We start from the raw sequence: 20,314 nt of genomic DNA on the forward strand, positions 1-20,314 counted from the left end.
TATATTTATCTCAATGGAAAAATCAGCTTTGCGTAGATACCCTAAGGCTTTATGCACACGTTCAGTAATATTTTCTGGTCCTGAAACAACCCGCTAAAGATTACGGATTGGACATCCGTGTTGCATCCGTATTTCTGTAAATTAGTTTTTACTACTCACTGCTTTTCAAGTTGCACTTGATTTTCATCCATTTCTGCTACTGATATGGATCCGTAAATTACGGGATGTGGGAATAAAGCCTAAGCGTTCCTAATAGGACCCTGCTCTTCGCTGCTCCTTAAGAGAAACAGATCACTGATCTCAGGGAGGCCAGCCAAATGATAACACTGCCGGCTGCTAGTAAAAGCGCTCAATGCAGTGAAATCCTAGGTGTATTGCCCCATGGGAAACATGAATATGCAAAAGAAGAGCCCATGGAGCCTCATTGAAGAGTTTCAACACAGGACTAGCCAGATATCCCTCCGGAAAGGACCCAGCCAAGGGGTTGCTACTGTAGGGATACCACCAAAACCACCATATTAAGTGGCCCTATAAGTCAATGTAATGACAAGAGAAAAACCACGGCCAGGTATCCATCCACAGACGGCTGTTTCGGGGTGTTGCCCCTCATCAGTGTGGAGCAGGATTCTGGCTAGGCGGGAGCAATGCCTAGTAGAGCCATAAGAGAAACAGATCACTGATCTCAGAGAGACCAGCCAAACGACAACACTGCTGCTAATGAAAGCGCTCAATGTAGTGAAGTCCTAGGTGCATTGCCCACTGGGAAACATGAATATGCAAAAAAAGAGCCCGTGAAGTCTTCACTGCCCCTAACTGACCAATTGGAACCCTCTACATACTAGTTCAGTTTAAAGGGGTTATCCAGCGCAATAAAGACATGGCCACCTTTCCCCCACTCATCTCCAGTTCAGGTGTGGTTTCCAATTAAGCTCTATTTACTTCAATGGAACTGAGTTTCAAACCCCACCAAATTTAGAGACAAGACTGGAGCAAAAGTGGCCATGTTTTTTGTAGCGCTGGATAACCCTTTTAATTACAATCCAAAAACCACCATAAAGTCTATGGATACCTCCTATATTCAATATTTTTTTTTTTCTTCTTCTTCTTCCTTTTTGCTTATGGTGCAAAATCTTTTTTTTCCTGTAGATCTTTAGAATTTTTAGCTTTTTCTCTTTTGCAGACTCTCTGTTCTCGTGTAAATTAAAGTTAGCTTTGACCTAGTCATAAATCAGCTTAGTAAACTGTTCAGGAGAGAAGAGAGAGGAGCTGGGGAGGAGCCATCCAATTCTTCTGACAGATCTGAATGAGACTACTGTATGTGCACCATAAAGACAATAGAACAATAAAATAAAACGCCTTCAGAAGCGTCTGTATCCCTTAAACTTGTGTATGTAAAAGTTTAGTTTTTGAAGACTTGTTATACTTTAGATCCACACAACAGAAGAAAAATCACAACACTGTGAGTCTGAGAAGAAGATACGTTGCCCTCAACTTCTGTAATGTTCTTAGAAGAAGCCGCTCGATAATACAGAATGAAACCCTACAGTATGTTACAAACCCTTCAGACAAAGCTGTGCCAGGAAGTCCTCATTTATCGGTTATTATTACCACTGAAAGGCTTTGGATGTAGTGTTTCTAATGCCCTTTTGTTGTCTGTGAAAATGTATTGATGATTTCCAGTCTCTTACAGGAACGGCTGCCAGATAATGATGTTGCCTTGAGCCAATAACTAAAAGAGACGAGCCGTCCTATTCTACATAGATGATGCTCAAAGCACAGGTCTGATACGATAGGGAATGGTTCTAGTGATCTATCAGAGAGGAACGAGACTTGTATTTCCTAATATTGGATTTCCACATGGCCATATTAACTGCGGAAAGTTCCAAGGGCCGGCTACAGTATGAAGGGTGCGGAGGTAGCAGTCACGTCTAGACCCTCGGAGGATGGTTGTCCTCTGTTCATGGTCAGATTAAGGTTATGGCTGCTTTATTAACAGGAGACAGAAATAAGGGTCACTTTATGAGAATCGGCACCACTCTCATATTGGCTGTGCCTGGTATATTGCATTTCAGCCCTGTTTTCTTCAATACTACCCTGTCTCACCGAAAATAAGACAATGTCTTATATCAATTTTTGCTCCCAAAGATGCGGTATGTCTTATTTTCAGGTGATGTCCTATTTTTCAACGAAGAAGAGCTTACACTCCCCTGCCCCCCTCCCCCATCCTAACTTTTTTCTCACTGTCCCTTCAGTCCCCTCAGTGTCCCATCAGTCCTATCTCTTCCCCCTCAATGTCCCATCAGTCCTGTCTCTCTCCCCTCACTGTCTGGTCCCCCTCAGGACTGGTCCATGTACCCTTGTCTGGTCCCTGGTAGCAGCAAACAAGCAGAGACAAGTGTGAGACCACGGTGGTTCTCACATGGCGGCAACTGCCAACCCTCTAGGTGGAGACAGCTGGGTGGCTGTAGCTACTAACACCCCACGCTGTGCATCCCCAGCACACAGTCTGTCCTCTTCACACAGTGGTGCATAAATGTTATGCTGCTGGCAGCCCGCATATTCCCCTCATAGGGCACCACCTCTTCCCCTTACAGGGTGCACCACATAGGCGTTATCTCGCTGGGTTGCAGGACGTGACCTCAGGCGTGCAGACGTAGGATATGGGCACCATAGACCAGTGGTAGGAGAAGTAGGTGAAGGACCACAAGGGGCTGGTGGTGGGCGTGGCAGAGGGTAGCTGCATGGTGGCGGTGGGGGTCTTATTTTCGAGGGAATGCCTTATTTGCGGTGGGATGCCTTAGTTTAAGCTATCATGTAAATCCTCTACTATGCCTTCTTTTTGGAGGATGTCTTATTTTCAGATAAACACGGTAGATACAATCCGTGAAACAATGTGCCATTTATGTGCAAATAAATAACACCTAATTCTGATATGAGACAACCCCTTTAATACAAAATAAAGAGGCATAATGGTCAATATGGAGTGGTGTTGACTAGCACATTAGATGGCGTAGAATTCTCCAGGATATCATTAGACAATGAACTCCCGGTGTTGTTTTTACGGGTCCAGTTTATGTACTGATATTCCCCCCCTAAATGAATCTTAAGTTATATAAGCTGCTTGGATAATCTTGTGCTTCTTTCCTTAACTCCTGCCAAATATGGTTGAAGCAGACCTTTGATGAAGCGGATAAGAACGGAGACGGCAGCTTAAGCATAAATGAGGTCCTGCAGCTGATGCACAAACTGAATGTCAACCTGCCTCGCCAGAAAGTGAAGCAAATGTTCAAGGTTAGTGACCCTGTAACTAATAAAGACTCTGGTCGTTTTTTTTTTTTTTTTTTGCCTGGATATTCTCTATAAATGCTGAGTCTACACTATAATAATGAGTTGGTTCTCATCCTAGTGTGTGGACTTTGTAAGGGCCCTATTACATGGGGCAAGTATCAGCCAAACAGGCCAGTGTCGCCCTGTAACATAGGACCATTGATCAGCCAACTAGCAATTGTTCAGAGACTGCTTGCTTCTTTTTGACAAGTAAAAAAATTGTTACTCAGCCACATGTTTGCCCCTGTTATAGGCGATGTGGGGCCAACGAATGATGGAAACTAAGGGTCAAAGAAGAATCTCGCAATCGTTCCTAAGATAGTCCCCCCTTGTAATAGTAGGCTCTTTAATTGAGCTACGATCTATGAGATCAGCACTTCTTTACACCAAAGACTGTGGTGGGGTTTAATGGACTTATCGGGTACTATGCAATCCATACTTTTTAGAACAGTTCCTAGGTCATAATTTAAAACCCCCCCCCCCCCCCCCCCCGACCTATAACTATAAGCTATAAACAATGGGGAAGCCTAACACTACAAGTTAAGAGCAGGTCATAGCATCCATACATACAAATCAATATGTTGACTGTGTAGCGTAGGACAGTACAGATCCTTCAGAGACACTCTAACAGCTCAGTAGTCTACTTTGGTAAACCTATTTTATCGTAGTGTCCTTTTGCGATCTTAAAAATTATAAGTAAAGCTTAATTTTTATCTATTTTAGCTTAACTATTTATTACTAGAGGTTACTCTCCATTCTCTTGTCTGCATTACTAACTAGGAGAAATCAAGTGGCCAACAGAGATGAGCAAACCTCAAGCACGGTTGGATTCATCCAAACCAGAGCATGTGGCATTTGATTACTGGTTGCTGCAGAAGTTGGATACAATCCTAGGAAATCTGGAAAAACATGAATTCAGCCTATGGCTGTTTTTCAGGACTCCCTAGGACTGCATCCAATTTCTCCCACAACCGGTTATCAAATAACACATGCTCTGGTTCAGACTGGTTCGCTTAACTCTAGTGGTCAAGCCTCGAGCTGGAGCTCCAAGACAAGGAGACCTGAGGTGCATAAAATGAGCTGTACATTGTGGATTGAAAACAGCTGCTGTGAGACATGGAGACTTTAGGAGCCATTGCTGAGTCAGTGTGGGCTCACTCTTTACAAGGACTCAGACTAGGACAATGTTAGCCACTTTAGAACATTTTTTGGTTGAACCTCCCAGTCCCCTGCAGTTGTCCACTAATAGTTCTGGTCCTCCACTGCTCACCGTTTCTTCCTGTGATATGCTGACATGTAGTGTCCCTCATCACAAAGTGGCTAAATGCAGGGCCGTATTTAGCACTAGGCACCCGTTGTCCAGTGCCTAGGGCAGCACCTTGCAGGGGGCAGCACCTTGCAGGGGGCAGCACCAGGAGGCAGGGGAAGGAAACAACTTTTTTTTTTTAGGTATGGTGGTATTGGTCAGGTCTGGTATGGTGGTGTTATCCAGTCACAGTATAGCGATATTGGTCAGGTCTGGTATGGTGGTGTTATCCAGTCGCAGTATGGTGGTATTGGTATGGTCTGGTGGCATTATCCAGTCACAGTATGACGATATTGGTCAGGTCTGGTGTGGCGATGTTATCCAGTCACAGTATGCCGATATTGGTCAGGTCTGGTGTGGCGATGTTATCCAGTCACAGTATGGTGGTATTGGTCAGGTCTGGTGGCATTATCAAGTCACAGTATGGTGGTGGTGGTAAGGTCTGGTATGGCGGTTTTACCCAGTCACAGTATGGTAGTATTGGTCAGGTCTGGTATGGCGGTTTTACCCAGTCACAGTATGCTGGTATTTGTCAGGTCTGGTGTGGCCGTGTTATCCAGTCACAGTATGGTGGTATTGGTCAGGTCTGGTGTGGCGGTGGTAAATGTGACACCTGGAGCTATTACCTCCCAATCTACCAATGCTGTGGTGAGAATTCCCTCAGACAATAAGCAGACGGCTCTAATCATTGATTCAATGTGGAGATTTGTTTATGGTTTAAGCAGTTAAAAACCATGAAAAACACAATTCAGGCAATGTTTCTACATATAGAGAAAAGCGTGCGGCCGAAAACCACGCGCCCCAAGATGGGGCGTCTTCAGGTTTAGTGCCTAGGGCAGCAGCAGCTGGTAATACAGCCCTGGCTGAGTGAGGCAGTTCCTTTTGAGGTTGGCACATCACATGATCCAGAAAGAAAAAGAGGACCAGGTGCATCTGTGCAGCCGTTACGGATGACAAGAAGGGATGGATAGTTTGTTCGGTATTTTTACACCACCAGCAGCTAAACCATCACAGTTCTAGTCATTGTTTCTGTATCCCAGCTCTGACAAACAGATTTGTTAAAGGACAACTGCCGTGGGACCTGCAAAAAAAAACAAAAAAAAAACACACACACACAGCACCCACACCAACACCATACTCACCATCCCTCAGGTGACAATCGCCACTTAAATTGCCCGCCGTCCGCGTCTCTGTCACCTCCAGCCACTATCCTGCGATCTCCCTCACTTCCAGGTCCATGGAAGAGAAAAGGCTGCCGGTGCGCATCACACGGCTTCCAGCAAGCTCAGCCTATTAGGGCTGAGCAAGCTAGAAGCAATGTGATGCGCTCCAGCCAATGAAAAGGCTGCTGGTGCGCAAGTGCACCAGCAGCCTTTTCCTCTCCCATTCACTTCAGCAGAAGATGCCGAGGAGGAAGAAGGCCTGGCCCGCCCCCCGGCTCTGACCACGACGTCGTCCCAAGACGAGAAGAGAGAAGAGCATGGTGTCGACAGTAATTGGTAATGTATACTTTATTTAACTTCCAGGGGCGGGGGGGGGGCGGAAAGTGGGGGAAGGGGGCCAGACCGCTTATTTACACACATTACAAGTCACACATTACAAGTTATATAACTTTGTAATGTGTGTTAAATAGGCTAAAAACGTTTTTCGTGGAAGTTGTCCTTTAAGATATTACATAAGTTCAGTGCCCAATAATTTTCTCATATGGTGAAGGCATATTACTGGTTTATCTCAGCCATCCTCCTAATACTGATGTAGCGGTCTCTTTGATGCGAGAGAAATCTTGTTTCATTTGGCCATAAGGACTTGATCCTGTCATGTCTCATCTTCCATCTTCTCTGTTCTCTTCTGTGATCAGATTACAGTCATTGGTGCTTTAGGTAAAACGCCATCTGGTATTTTTAATAACTATAGATTTTAATTACAATTTTTCTCTTTTTTTTTTTTTTTAACAGTCATTTTTAAAGTTTGTATTAAACACTGCAGGTAATTTAAGTAATGCAGAGCAAATCCCCAGCTACCAATTAGCCAGGACTGATCTAGTGTAAAAGTTTGCAAGAATAAATATTTGATTTTGATTTGTACGATATGAAGCCTTATTAACAAGTTCTGCACCAGGCATGCCTCTCCTGGCGGGTATTCCCTTGGCGTTCTTAAGCAGCTGCTAAGAACTGACCGATCAGACTCAGACTTTGCTAATATTTGATCTATAGGAATAGAAATAGATTGCTGTAATGGGTTTGGCTATTAAACCTTGTTAGCGTTTTCCGAGAGTGGAAAAATTATGAAGGTAAATATAAAAGCTCTTTATACATATGCGCTATATGATATTCTGTAAGGCAATGGTGCCTAACTTGTCCCAAACTATGATACCCAGTATGCCCTCACAGTAAGGGTATATGCAATCTGAGTAATTCTCGCATATGATTTGCCGCGGATTACGTTGCTCGCTCCCACTTGACTCTTAACTCGTCTCATAGACTCCATTCCATGCTCAGGCAGATTCCACCACCCGCCTAAATAATTGACATGTCAATCCTAGAATAGAACATAGAGCATAGAATGGAGTCTATGGGACGGGCGGAGAGTCAAACGGAAGGGGGTGGCAGAATCTGCGGCAAGTTGTCCGTGAGAATTACTCAGTGTGCGTATACCCTAAGGGCGTTTCATGGATTAGGGACCACTGCTGGTCAGATATACCACAGGGATCACCATCTCGTTCATTTACTGGATTTTTGCTAAATAAAGGAAGGCTTTAATGGACGTGGTGCTGGATCATCTTTTTTCTTTTACTCCATTTGGCTCCTGCTGGTCCTCGGGTGACTCCTTTGCACCCCATAACAACAGCCTCCAGCTGAGCAGCTCAGGTACCAATTCACACAGCACTTTATGATACAATTAAAGTTGCAGAGGTAAAACCTCTTTTTTTTATACCATAGCATGCTTGCCCAATCAAAAACTTAAAGGGAAACTAGAGGAGTCTAACCTGCTGTTATATTCCAATAGGGCATGGAAAACTGAGGATGAAGGTAATTTTCAAACCTTCATCCTCAGCACCGGTTTTAGGACATCGTTACATTATTTGGTAAGTAAATGAGGCTGTTTGGTGCCCTCACCCCTTCTAATGAATATAGAGGTGGCACTCGCCACTGCAAAACGCAGGATGCATACTTAGGATAAGGAATGGGCCAGCAGGGCAAATCCAGGTTAATAATTGTCTCCCCAAGCTCCATGACATATGGCAGGGATGGGAAACCATCAGACCTACAACTGTTACAAAACTACTAATCCCATCATGCTTGGCAGTCGTAGTTTTGCAAGAGCAGTAGGGCTGAAAGTTCCTCATCCCTGGCCTATGGTCACCCACCTATAAGTAAAATTCTGGTGCTAGTACCATGCAGACTCCATGTTTTCCAACAGGTAGTAAGGTTGCCCATGACCCTGTGACCATTACAAAAAATCCATTCTGGTAAATAACAGATTTTTTAAAATTTCCAGACCATCAGAGAACATGGACCTTGAGATCGGGATCTATAATGTAGCTTATAAAGAATCTAAATTCTCAGTTGTTCCTAAACGTCTTGTGTTTATAAGGCAAAGACAGATCGTTTCCTTGTTGAACACAATAGCTGATTTTTATCTATTGTTAATAATGACCGAGAAGTTCTGTAGGAAAACTGAAAATACTGTGAACACAAGTTGGAGACTTTCCGCTGCCCCGCCGCTCGCTTCCGTGTGATTGACACACTCGCTGTTGTCTGATCTTTGCTGCTTGTCAGATAAAGAGGATCAGGAGATGCTCTGCTGGAGTCTCCAGCTTAGGAGCAGATCACAATGAAAAAGACATGCTCCGTCTAGTTAAAAATAATGAGAATGAGGAATTTTTTCGTACGCAACCTGCATCGCAGACATACAGAAATCGGTTCCATTCTCTTGGCTGAAAGGCTTTGTAGTTGGCAGGCAGATGAGAAAGTTACCAGGTCGTAAGTGCACTCTGGTTCTCTGGTTTACACCTAGCCATTGTTGTACAGGTATGTTGTGGGTATATGGAAGGGTTTACTGTTTAAGATATAGAGAACAGTGAACATAATAGATGCGTTATTGAAGGAGAATACAAGAATAATTAGCCATTGCTTTACTGGCTGTTAGGTTTTCTCATAACCTGGTAGGGGGCACTAAAAACCCAGGGGGTACTGGTGACTTTGAAGAATTCCCTTCCAGGCTTCACGATAGGGGACATAAATTACTGTAGGCGCTCGACCTGAATGTGACATCCAAGCGTGAACGGACTATACATATTCTATGCATCAACATAAGGTGTAGATGTTTCTTTATCCACTTGGAGGGTAAAGAAAAGAAGAAAACTTCTTGTAGTGTTATTTATTTATATATATTTTCTAGCGCCTATTTAAAATCTTTTTCTATGAAAGAAAGGGTAGCATAAGACTAGTATATGCCCTTGTGAAGTGTTTTGTCAGGTCTTTTTTTGTTAATCTTCAGTTATCCTTGGCTGCAAACAAGTGCCAATCGGTGAGTTCGGCGCTCGTATGCAGTGCCTTCAGAAGGCACAAGTAATCAACTCTCTGGATGACAGGAACAATCCATAGTCCTTGTTTCTATGTGAGCATTTAGCTGAAGACAGTACCCCCTTCAACTCAAAGGGGTCAGTGATCCATAAGTAACACCCATGCAGCTTCATGATATATAGGGAGCAGGGAAGGCGATAGGGTGTTAAGAGGAGTGGCACCTAGGGACACTAGGGATCCACAGCGAACCAGGTGGGATCCAGAGTGCCAGACAGGATCTACAGTCCCTCATTAATCTAAATCTTTGAAAGAGGAGGTATTAAAAATTTTGGTAAGGGAACAGACAAGAATGAGTGTAGGAGTTGAGTTGCCCCCCTCCCCCCAATCCATAATCTGGAAGAGCTAAGGGAAAATACTTGCTCGTGTTGGAAGAGAAGGAGGGAAAGGAGGAGAAGAGAACTAAATGGTTAAAGTATGAGGACAGAGAGGGACATCCAAATAAATAGAGGGGATGAGGAGTAGAAAGATGGGATGAAATGCACCTCATAAGGGGTAGAACTATAGATATAGGAAAAATATATGGCCGGTTCAGGCAAGTCCTAGGAAAATCCTATGTACATTGGAGGTATTGGAGTTATAGTTCATTGGAATAATTTAAAGCGACTTTGTACCCACAATCTAACCCCCCCAAACCACTTGTACCTTCAGATAGCTGCTCTTAATCCAAGATCTGTCCTGGGGTCCGTTCGGCAGGTGATGCGGTTATTGTCCTAAAAAACAAGTTTTAAATTTGCAGCCCCGTGCCCAATGACCGGGGCTTAGAATATCTGTGCCTTGACTTTGCACCACCCCTCCGTCCCTCCTCCCCACCCTCCTCATCATTAGGAATGCCACTGGAACATTTTCTCCTGTCTAAACATTGCACAGGTGCCTTAACGATCCAGCCCATGTTCAGTATTTACACAGCTGATGAATAGGAGACAATCTGCCTGGGGAATTCCTAATAATGAGGAGGGACAGAGAGGTTGTGCCAGCCTAATGCACAGACATTCTAAGCTCCGGCCGTTGGGCATGGGGCTTCAAGTTTAAAAGTTGTTTTTTAGGACAATATCACCTGCCGAACGGACCTCAGGACAGATCTTTGATTGGAAGCAGCTATCCGAAGGTACAAGCGGTTTGGGGGAGGGGGGATCAGGTTGTGGGTACGGAGTCGCTTTAATGGCCTCTTCCTATTTTTGTATATAGTGATTCAAATATGGGGAATATGTCATTGTGATTTTTATTTTAAATAGAGATATTTAAATATAAATGGGCTTTATTCTAGTAGGGTATTATATTGGTTGGACCCCCTATTAAACCACAAATGATACCATATGATACTCGCATGCTATAATGTGCTATGGCTGGAAAACGTTTTAAAATTACAAATTCAGCTCTGCTACATAATATATGCAGTATCAAGTCATAGGGTACAAATAAATTATACCTATGCATATACAGGCATGGATTATTTTGCCGACCTTCTGCTTGAGCTTGGCGCTAATGTTACTATAACTTCATAAAGTTCTGATGGATTACTTAATAACTAACATTCTATATTTTTGTTAATTATCTATGATATAGCAACATTAGCTTAGTCAGCACCAGGGGAAATTCTTGTATCTTGTAATCTTACTGTATGTTCTCTGTCCATGGTGCAGAAAAACCATTTGACTGATCAGCAGTATATTTATAAAGGCATCAAGGTAGCCGAGCGAAATACTTTAGCTGGGACGACTTTTCAGTTTACAGAACATAATCATTATGCAATAGGGCTATCAGCAGTCCTGTGCGATAGGGGCTACCAGCAGTCCTGTGCAAAACTCATACGGTTCTCTGGCTCTGCTGCACTTGACACCCTGAGCTTGACCGCTGGACTTATATGCAGTTTTTAATCATGTACTAAAATCACTGGTCCCTTGACATAACCAAAATGGAACCCAGAAGGCATTACTGAGGGTAATATTGTGATCCTATGTTCTGCTCAGTCTCTTGTCAGTCCCTTTCCAGTCACTCTAACACTGACAGATAGTGATAGGAAACTACTTGTGGTATCTCCTGAGGATATTTCCTCCCATGTGGTAGGGGTCAGAGCTCCCATTGTGTTTTAAATTTGTAACCTGGGGCCTTAGCCAGCTGCAATAAATGAGTATATTGTATAACTATCAAAACAAGACACATCTGAGCAATGACTCTATATCAAGTTCTTTATGGGGTTTTCTAGTGTTGTTTGTTTTATTCTTGGTCAGTTTGTTCCTAGGATGCAAACTAAATTATACAGAATTAACCACCCTGTGCTGTCATGCTTAAAGGAGAACTCTGGGGCTGTGTGTGTGTGTATGTATATATATATATATATATATATATATATATATATATATATATATATATATATATATATATATATATGTATATAATGTGTTATTAAATATGTTATTACATATGCAAAGTTAGATAAATTCCTAATATAATTCCTAATATAATTTAGTAGATCTGGCAGGCTTCAATTTCTCTCAAAAAGTCACAACCCGATCGATATACCTGAAGGGTCCAGCAGGTAGAAAGTATATGTAGCTGCAGGGCCGGGACAAAGGGTAGGCCAGGGTAGGCGATGGCCTAGGGCGCCATCTAGTGGTGAGTTACAGGGGGCGCATTTTCAATCTGTTTAAAAAAAAATACTACAGGCTCCTGTACTCCTGGTGGCCTTGGAGCGCTGCCCCTCCCTGCTCACATACCTTCAGCACCCTCATGTCCTCCCACTCTCTCCCCCTCCTGGGCAGACAGCAGGATCATTTCTCTGCCCTGAAGCTGACTAGCTAGGACCTGCTAAGATGACCTGCTAGGACCTTCCACTCGGACTCCGCCCCCTCCTCACCATGTGACCTCCTCACTATCTGACTGCTGGAGGCCGTGCCGACTGCTGGGGCTGCTGTCTGGTGAGTTCACTGACTGACTCTCATCATCCTGTAGGTGTAGGGAGGCTGGGAGTGCTGGGAGAGGGAGGTCACCTAGGTCACAGGGCTGCCCCATATAACACTGCCCCATATCCCTGCACTGCTCCTCTATACACAGCACTTCCCATATTGTTCCCCAACCTGTGGGTCACCAGCTGCTCCAAAACTACAACAGTCACAGCATGATAGGAGTTGTAGTCCTGCCACAGCTTGGGACCCACAGGTTGGTGAACACTTATAAGCTATTCATTATGTAGAGGCTAATCCCCATCACACTAATGCTTTGCCTCCTTATTGTATTGGATCCTTGTACTGGGTCAGTATATGATGTGTACATGGCACTGTGCGTGGTGCTGTCATGGTATAGGGGAGGTCTATGTGGCAGGATCAGTATATGGCGCTGTGACAGGGGAGGCATATGTGGCAGGATCAGTATATGGCGGCTCCTGTGCTGCATAATTTTCTCTGTTCCTGAAGTCTGTAGCGCTGTATATTCCTGTTATATCTATAGCACAATGTGCACCATCATTATACCCGAGGGGCCTGGTGTGTGACACTTATGACATGTGTGACACTACTACATTCAGGTGACATGGTCCTGTTACAGTCAGGGGGTACAGTATACATGTCCTGTTACAGTCAGGGGGTACAGTATACATGGTCCTGTTACAGTCAGGGGGTACAGTATACATGTCCTGTTACAGTCAGGGGGTACAGTATACATGGTCCTGTTACAGTCAGGGGGTACAGTATACATGTCCTGTTACAGTCAGGGGGTACAGTATACATGGTCCTGTTACAGTCAGGGGGTACAGTATACATATGGTCCTGTTACAGTCAGGGGGTACAGTATACATATGGTCCTGTTACAGTCAGGGGGTACAGTATACATGGTCCTGTTACAGTCAGGGGGTACAGTATACATGGTCCTGTTACAGTCAGGGGGTACAGTATACATGTCCTGTTACAGTCAGGGGGTACAGTATACATGGTCCTGTTACAGTCAGGGGGTACAGTATACATATGGTCCTGTTACAGTCAGGGGGTACAGTATACATGTCCTGTTACAGTCAGGGGGTACAGTATACATGGTCCTGTTACAGTCAGGGGGTACAGTATACATGGTCCTGTTACAGTCAGGGGGTACAGTATACATGGTCCTCTTAGATTCAGGGGGTACAGTATACATTGTCCTGTTACAGTCAGGGGGTACAGTATACATTGTCCTGTTACAGTCAGTGGGTACAGTATACACGGTCCTGTTACATTCAGGGGGTACAGTATACATGGTCCTGTTACAGTCAGGGGGTACAGTATACATGGTCCTGTTACAGTCAGGGGGTACAGTATACATATGTTCCTGTTACAGTCAGGGGGTACAGTATACATGGTCCTGTTACAGTCAGGGGGTACAGTATACATTGTCCTGTTACAGTCAGGGGGTACAGTATACATGGTCCTGTTACATTCAGGGGGTACATTATACATGGTCCTGTTACATTCAGGGGGTACAGTATACATGGTCCTGTTACATTCAGGGGGTACAGTATACAATGTCCTGTTACAGTCAGGGGGTACAGTATACATGTCCTGTTACAGTCAGGGGGTACAGTATACACGGTCCTGTTACAGTCAGGGGGTACAGTATACATGGTCCTGTTACAGTCAGGGGGTACAGTATACACGGTCCTGTTACAGTCAGGGGGTACAGTATACATGGTCCTGTTACATTCAGGGGGTACAGTATACATGGTCCTGTTACAGTCAGGGGGTACAGTATACATGTCCTGTTACAGTCAGGGGGTACAGTATACACGGTCCTGTTACAGTCAGGGGGTACAGTATACACGGTCCTGTTACAGTCAGGGGGTACAGTATACATGGTCCTGTTACAGTCAGGGGGTACAGTATACATGGTCCTCTTAGATTCAGGGGGTACAGTATACACGGTCCTGTTACAGTCAGGGGGTACAGTGTACATTGTCCTGTTACAGTCAGGGGGTACAGTATACATGGTCCTGTTACATTCAGGGGGTACAGTATACATTGCCCTGTGACATTCAGGGGGTACAGTATACATGGTCCTGTTACATTCAGGGGTACAGTATACATGGTCCTGTGACATTCAGGGGGTACAGTATACATGGTCCTGTTACATTCAGGGGGTACAGTATACATGGTCCTCTTAGATTCAGGGGGTACAATATACATGGTCCTGTTACATTCAGGGGGTACAGTATACATGGTCCTCTTAGATTTAGGGGGTACAGTATACATGGTCCTGTTACATTCAGGAGGTACAGTATACATGGTCCTCTTAGATTCAGGGGGTACAGTATACATGGTCCTGTTACATTCAGGGGGTACACTATACATTTAGAGGGTACAATATACATACTGGACTCTCTCATATAGTCTGCAGTGTGGTAATACTCTGCAGAGCCTGTGATGACCAAGTATCAGCCCCCACATACAGTATAGCCTCCTGGCTGTCCCTGCATAGTGTACAGTCTACTCTGGGGGGGGGGGGGGGGGGGCGCCATTTGCCTTCTCTGCCTAGGGCACCAAAACTCCTTGTCCCGGCCCTGTGTAGCTGAATCATTTCCCTCCTCCCGTCCCCCTTTTTTTTTAAGAAATTGAAGCCTGCTTGATCTACTAAAATTGAAGGAAATGGCAGCAGTATATGTGCATTTTCCATAATTAATGTATATTAGGAATTTGTCTAACTTTGTCTATGTAATACATTTTTTTTATGTTGCCCTGAGTTCTCCTTTTGGGGGAACCTGTCATCATGCCATCTGGACCATAAGTCATTAGGAATAACACCCAGATCCCCACCCCCACCGTCCCTCCCAGTTTGCCACAGCTATGGTGCCACTATACACATTAAAACAGATCAGAAAGCACAAAGCTATGTGAATTGGGTAGTGGCCATTCTGGGGTACTGCAGCTCAGCTTTTTATTCCCTTCAGTGGGAGCTTAGCTGCATTAACCCAGCTTGGCCATTAAGCAATGCATGGCACTGTCTGCATCTTGCTCTGTTTCAGTGTACGTGCACACTATGGAATGGCGACAGAAAACCTGTTTCGCATTCCTCAGCTCAGATCCGCTCGCGAACTGTGGTGGGTGCACGCGTCTCCACCCGTGTCATAGACTCCATTCTATGCACGGGCAGATTTCATTTTCCGTTCAAAGAATGAACTATGTCTATGACAGGAGCGGAGAAGCGGGTGCGATCTGCGGAATGCGCGACAGGTTTTCTGTCACCATTCTGTAGTGTGCACATGCCCTTACAGTGGACACTACCAATATGTCTTTTACAAAACAGCTGATCAGTGAAGGGAATATTGTCATTCCACCAATCTGATATTAATGACCTTACGGAAAGGTCATCTGCAAATTTTGCCCAGAAATCCCCTTAGAGCCATAATCTTTCTAGAACCAATGGATCCATTTAGCACATTGTCATCTACACATATACTGTACTGTAAGCCTACTGTGAGTGTGATTACCATGTATATACATATTCAGCAGACCCTCTCACATACTGCTCATATACCACCCACAGTGATATCGCACATCAGTACGCTTCCCCTCTACTTATTAAATCTGGGCCAGTGTTAGGCAAAATTGAATAAGTGTCTATTAATGATTCTGCCACCCAGTCTGGATCCTGGATTTCCATGACAAAACCTTCACATCGTAAACATTTTCCGCATCTAATGCTGGAACACATGCTGGCTGACTATAAAGCGAGCAGGAAGCATCACTGGTATTGGGAATCATTTATTAACAGGACTATATAAAATGTTCATCATGTGGATACTTTCTTTAATGGAATCACACTGTAATACTGCATGGAGATATAATGAAGCATCTGCTGGTGTCATTTCCCCTTTATTATCTACACGCATATATTATACATAAAGCAGCCTGTGTATAGTGCAGTATTGGATGGGTTTTAGCCAATTTACAACAGTAGCTACATAGTTTTATATCCGATACTAATCGGAGCTATGGAGCATTATGGGGAATGATTATCATCCTAAATTGGATGTCTTTACTGTCATGTATAAAGAGAAGGGCTAATAAAAGTAATGCGGCAAGATGAGGAGGTATTGGAACCCCCAGATACACTACAGCCCTATGCTGGCATACCTGAGATGGCGATATCCTTGTGTATGGTGATGCCACTTAGCCAACTGACGTGCACAGGTCTAGGCTGCAGTACCTGGCTCTACCACATGCCTCCATGCTGCAATGTTCCAGGGAGAGCCACTGTCCCGTTGTTACTACTATATCCTACTTATAGCTGATCAGCCTAACATCATATATACAGTATAGTTTACTATATACCATGACAAGGTAAGGCTGCATTTACACATTCAATGATTTCAAGGTCCGTGGATGAAGTCCGCTATCTACCTCCGTGATCTGTGAAAAACCATCCGTTTGGTATCAGTTTTGCATTCGTATCAATATTTTTCAAGGATCTGTTTTTCACGGATGTCAGATCCACGCAATCCGTGAAGAACGCAGATCCAATAGACTTCTATGGGGGAATCTGTGCCGTGATCTTGTCCAAGTTATGACGTCCTATTTTTCACAGAACGAATTGCGGATCCGTGAAAAAAAAACGGACCATGTGAGTAGCCCAATAGAGAGCAATGGGCTATAAAATTGTCCATGATCACAGATCCGTGATCGCGGACAACTTCACAGAACATGTGAGTGCAGCCTAGAAGTGCATAGTCTCCTATATTCTACTAATGTTGTGTTACATAGATAGGGAACTCTGTTACCAGCTCACGTTAAAGTCCAGCTCAGACTTTGATGTTTTGATGCAAATATTTTTCACCGGCAATGTTAAAAGTGGAGCCCAGGGGGATGAGAAGTATGAAAGAAATAGTATGTGTTGCTCTTTGTTGGATCAATATGCAGCTTTAGCTAAAATAAAAATATACAGTGATAAAAGTATGATCTAGGCTTAAGGATTATCCTGGGATTCCTTTAGGAGAGCTTTAAAGCCCAAGCATTTTTCTTTTTGTCGATATTACAGATACTGATAGTATGTAGGAAAGAAATGGCTTCTAGTAAAATCAACTAAGTTTACACTTCTGGTCAGTTCTTAATCCTAGCATTGTGCATCCATATCCCTACACTGTCCAGGAATGATGGGAATTGTAGATTTGCAGGAGCAGGAAGGCTATAGGTTTGACATGTGTGTTGTAGAGGCAGTATAGCAATGTTTTATATGGAATAATAGGTAGGACAGCCTATCCGTAGGAATAATAGGACAGGTAGTTGAATATGCAAAAGAAAAGCCCGTGGAGCCTTATTTAAGAGTCTCAAAACACAGGGCTAGCCAAATATCCCTCCGCTAGGGCCCAGTCGAGGGGTGGATGCTGTAGGGAAACCACCAAATCCACCATATTAAGTGGCCATATAAGTCAATGTAATGACCAGGGAAGACCAAGGCGAAGCATCAATATTCAGACAGCTGTTTCGGGGTGTTGCCCTTCATCAGTGTGAAGCAGGATTCTAGCTAGATGGGAGCAATGCCTAGTAGAGCCATAAGAGAAACAGATCAGTGATCTCAGGGAGACCAGCTGAAAAAAAACACTATCAGCTGCTGGTTAAAGTAAAATCCTAGGCTGGGCCCTTCGCAGAGATATCTGGCTACTCCTGTGCTTCAAGGTTCTTAAATGAGGCTCCACGGGCTCCTCTTTTGCATATTCATGTTTCCCAGGAAGCAACGCACCTAGGATTTCACTGTATTGAGCGCTTTAATCAGCAGCCAACCGTGTTATCTTTGGCTGGTGTATCTGAGATCAATGATCTGTTTCTTTTAGGACAGGTAATTGGGGCATTGATGGGTGAGTGGTGAAAGTGGTGACAATCATGGGCTCCAGGTATTGTTTGCCAATCTGTCTGGCCACAATATTTGATGTAGAGATTCATCTAGAGTAATAAACTGAATTTTTGCCCCAGCTGAATATAAAACTGCTGAATGTTAATCCTTAAAGGGCTTTTTCCAAGAGTAAAAGTCATCACGTATCCACAGGACCACTGGGACCCTCACGATCAGAGGTTAATTGTAACTAAAGCAGCAGAGTGCATGCTTGACCACAGCTCCATTCACAGTCTATGGTGCTACCTAACATAATTCAGTGCTTGCCAATGTTCACAAGTCCCATAGAGAATGAATAAAGCAATGATCCAGCAAGTGAGCCGCAGCTTCATACGAATGGCGAATAAAACTCTGTTCTTGTTATTAGTCGTCTAGTCGTCATCATTGAAGCCCCAGCCGTCGGACCCCCACCAGTTAGTTATTCATTATCCTGTAGACGGGGGATGACTTTAATTCTTTGGATAAACCCTTTAATTATATCCTTGATCACAGAGGTTAGAATACCCTGCAATTTTCTAGTTACCACTTTGTATTTGCTATTAAGACACATATAATAACAAATTTATAGAAAAAGCAATGGACTATATAAATCCTCTATATTTTATTTTTGAAATGAACAGAACCTTAAACAAAATCTGTGTTCTTCAAGAAAAAAAGAAAAAGCAATGTCGCTTTTCCCTAGTTCCACTTTGGCCTTTTTCCACCGTTCCACAATCTATAATACGCTTCTATGCCTCATTTCACAGAGAGCCTTGTATGTTACTTCAGAAATGAGGGGCATCCAATTATAGTAAACACCTATTAATGGCTGCGTATTGTCCGGGACTATGTCCACATCATTACCAAGCCCGGGCATAGCTCCTGCCGGCACGCTCCTGTTATTTCCTATAGCCGCTTGCTCTTTACTGGTTAATTTGGCTCAGACTTTGTGAATTGGCACGTAATTGAAAACCTGGCAGCTAGCGTATTCTCGCAGCCATTATTATTAGAGGGGTTTGCAATATGCAGCTTCATATTTTTGTGGTGTCCTGCCAAACTACTGTCAAAAACATAAAGGCCAAAAAACAACGTATACCGCTTAGGCTTCGCTAATGCTGGAACATATGTTGGCCGACGAGAAATGTGTATTTAAGAATTATAATTCTCGAAATACCATTTGTACGCTACGGACTATGCCTATTACAGTGGACTCGTGTAGAAATCAGAGGAGCGGAAGCCCATATGCCGCCATATATGAGTGCCAGTTACCTGACAATTATCCTCCTTATTAGCAGCTCCGTTGCGTTAGAGCTTGCAGTGGGCATGAGTTACAATACAGAAACTGATCTGATGATGGTGAACTGCAGTGTAAAGCATAGGGGAGCAACATATTTGGCTTAAGCTTATGTTTATAGCAGCAGGATGGATCCTTTTCCGGTCAGTTTTTAATCTTCTCCCATCTTGTTTATCCTAGGAAGCAGATACGGATGATAACCAAGGGACACTCGGCTTTGATGAGTTCTGTGCGTTCTACAAGATGATGTCGACAAGAAGGGATCTCTACTTACTGATGCTCACGTACAGCAACCACAAAGACCACCTAGATTCTGATGACCTAAAAAGATTCCTAGAAGTTGAACAGAAGGCAAGTATTTTGTATCTCTCAATTTCCAAACCACCTAAATGACAGAATTCATCAATCTTACCACTACATAAACGGACAGGAATATCTTCGTATGTCTTCAACTTTTAAATAGTTCAGATTGTCAATCCTGTCTGGTGCTAAATCAGTTTATCCTATGACTTTTTGTGTTTACAGCTCCTATTCATTCCGATATGTTGTCATGGTTACAGACTACAAAGAGACCCCTATGCAGTCATACTTTCCTCTTTCTTCTCCTACTCCTTTCTAATATGAATTTGATAGGTTAGTCAGAAAAAGGCAACAAAGGTCAGAGTACAATTGCAGGATAATACTTTATGTTCAATTTTATTGGGATTTAATTTGAGACATCTTGAAGCAATACTTTTTCTTTAACTTTTATTTAAACATCAGTGATTTGTGTATTCAGGTTAGTAATAATCCACACATCAGTACCAGGTACCTGTTGAAATTAAATAAAGTATAAGGGGTATTTCAAATTGGTCCACAGCATAAGGAACAAGTGTCAGATCACGGGGGTTTTACTGCTGAGACACCAGCAAGACTTGTTTAGGAATGGACTGCGGAGTCATGCATTGCAGCTTCATTTATTGTCTAAGGAGCTGCTGA

General features: G+C 43.6%; 1 protein-coding gene across 5 annotated transcripts in view; it reads left to right on the forward strand.

The window, feature by feature from the left end:
• Positions 1-20,314, forward strand: part of PLCH2 (phospholipase C eta 2) — a 518,781-nt gene that overhangs the window by 382,358 nt on the left and 116,109 nt on the right. For 4 of the 5 annotated variants that reach the window (XM_069948824.1, XM_069948825.1, XM_069948827.1 and 1 more), the window contains 2 exons: positions 3,162-3,291; positions 19,517-19,687. In XM_069948824.1, coding sequence (XP_069804925.1) covers positions 3,162-3,291; positions 19,517-19,687 — 301 coding nt within the window. The remainder of the gene's footprint in view (positions 1-3,161; positions 3,292-19,516; positions 19,688-20,314) is intronic. The other variant, XM_069948829.1, reaches the window with a different exon arrangement.

Source organism: Dendropsophus ebraccatus, chromosome 12, assembly GCF_027789765.1.
Source record: "Dendropsophus ebraccatus isolate aDenEbr1 chromosome 12, aDenEbr1.pat, whole genome shotgun sequence".
In the NCBI taxonomy this organism is placed as follows: Eukaryota; Metazoa; Chordata; class Amphibia; order Anura; family Hylidae; genus Dendropsophus; species Dendropsophus ebraccatus.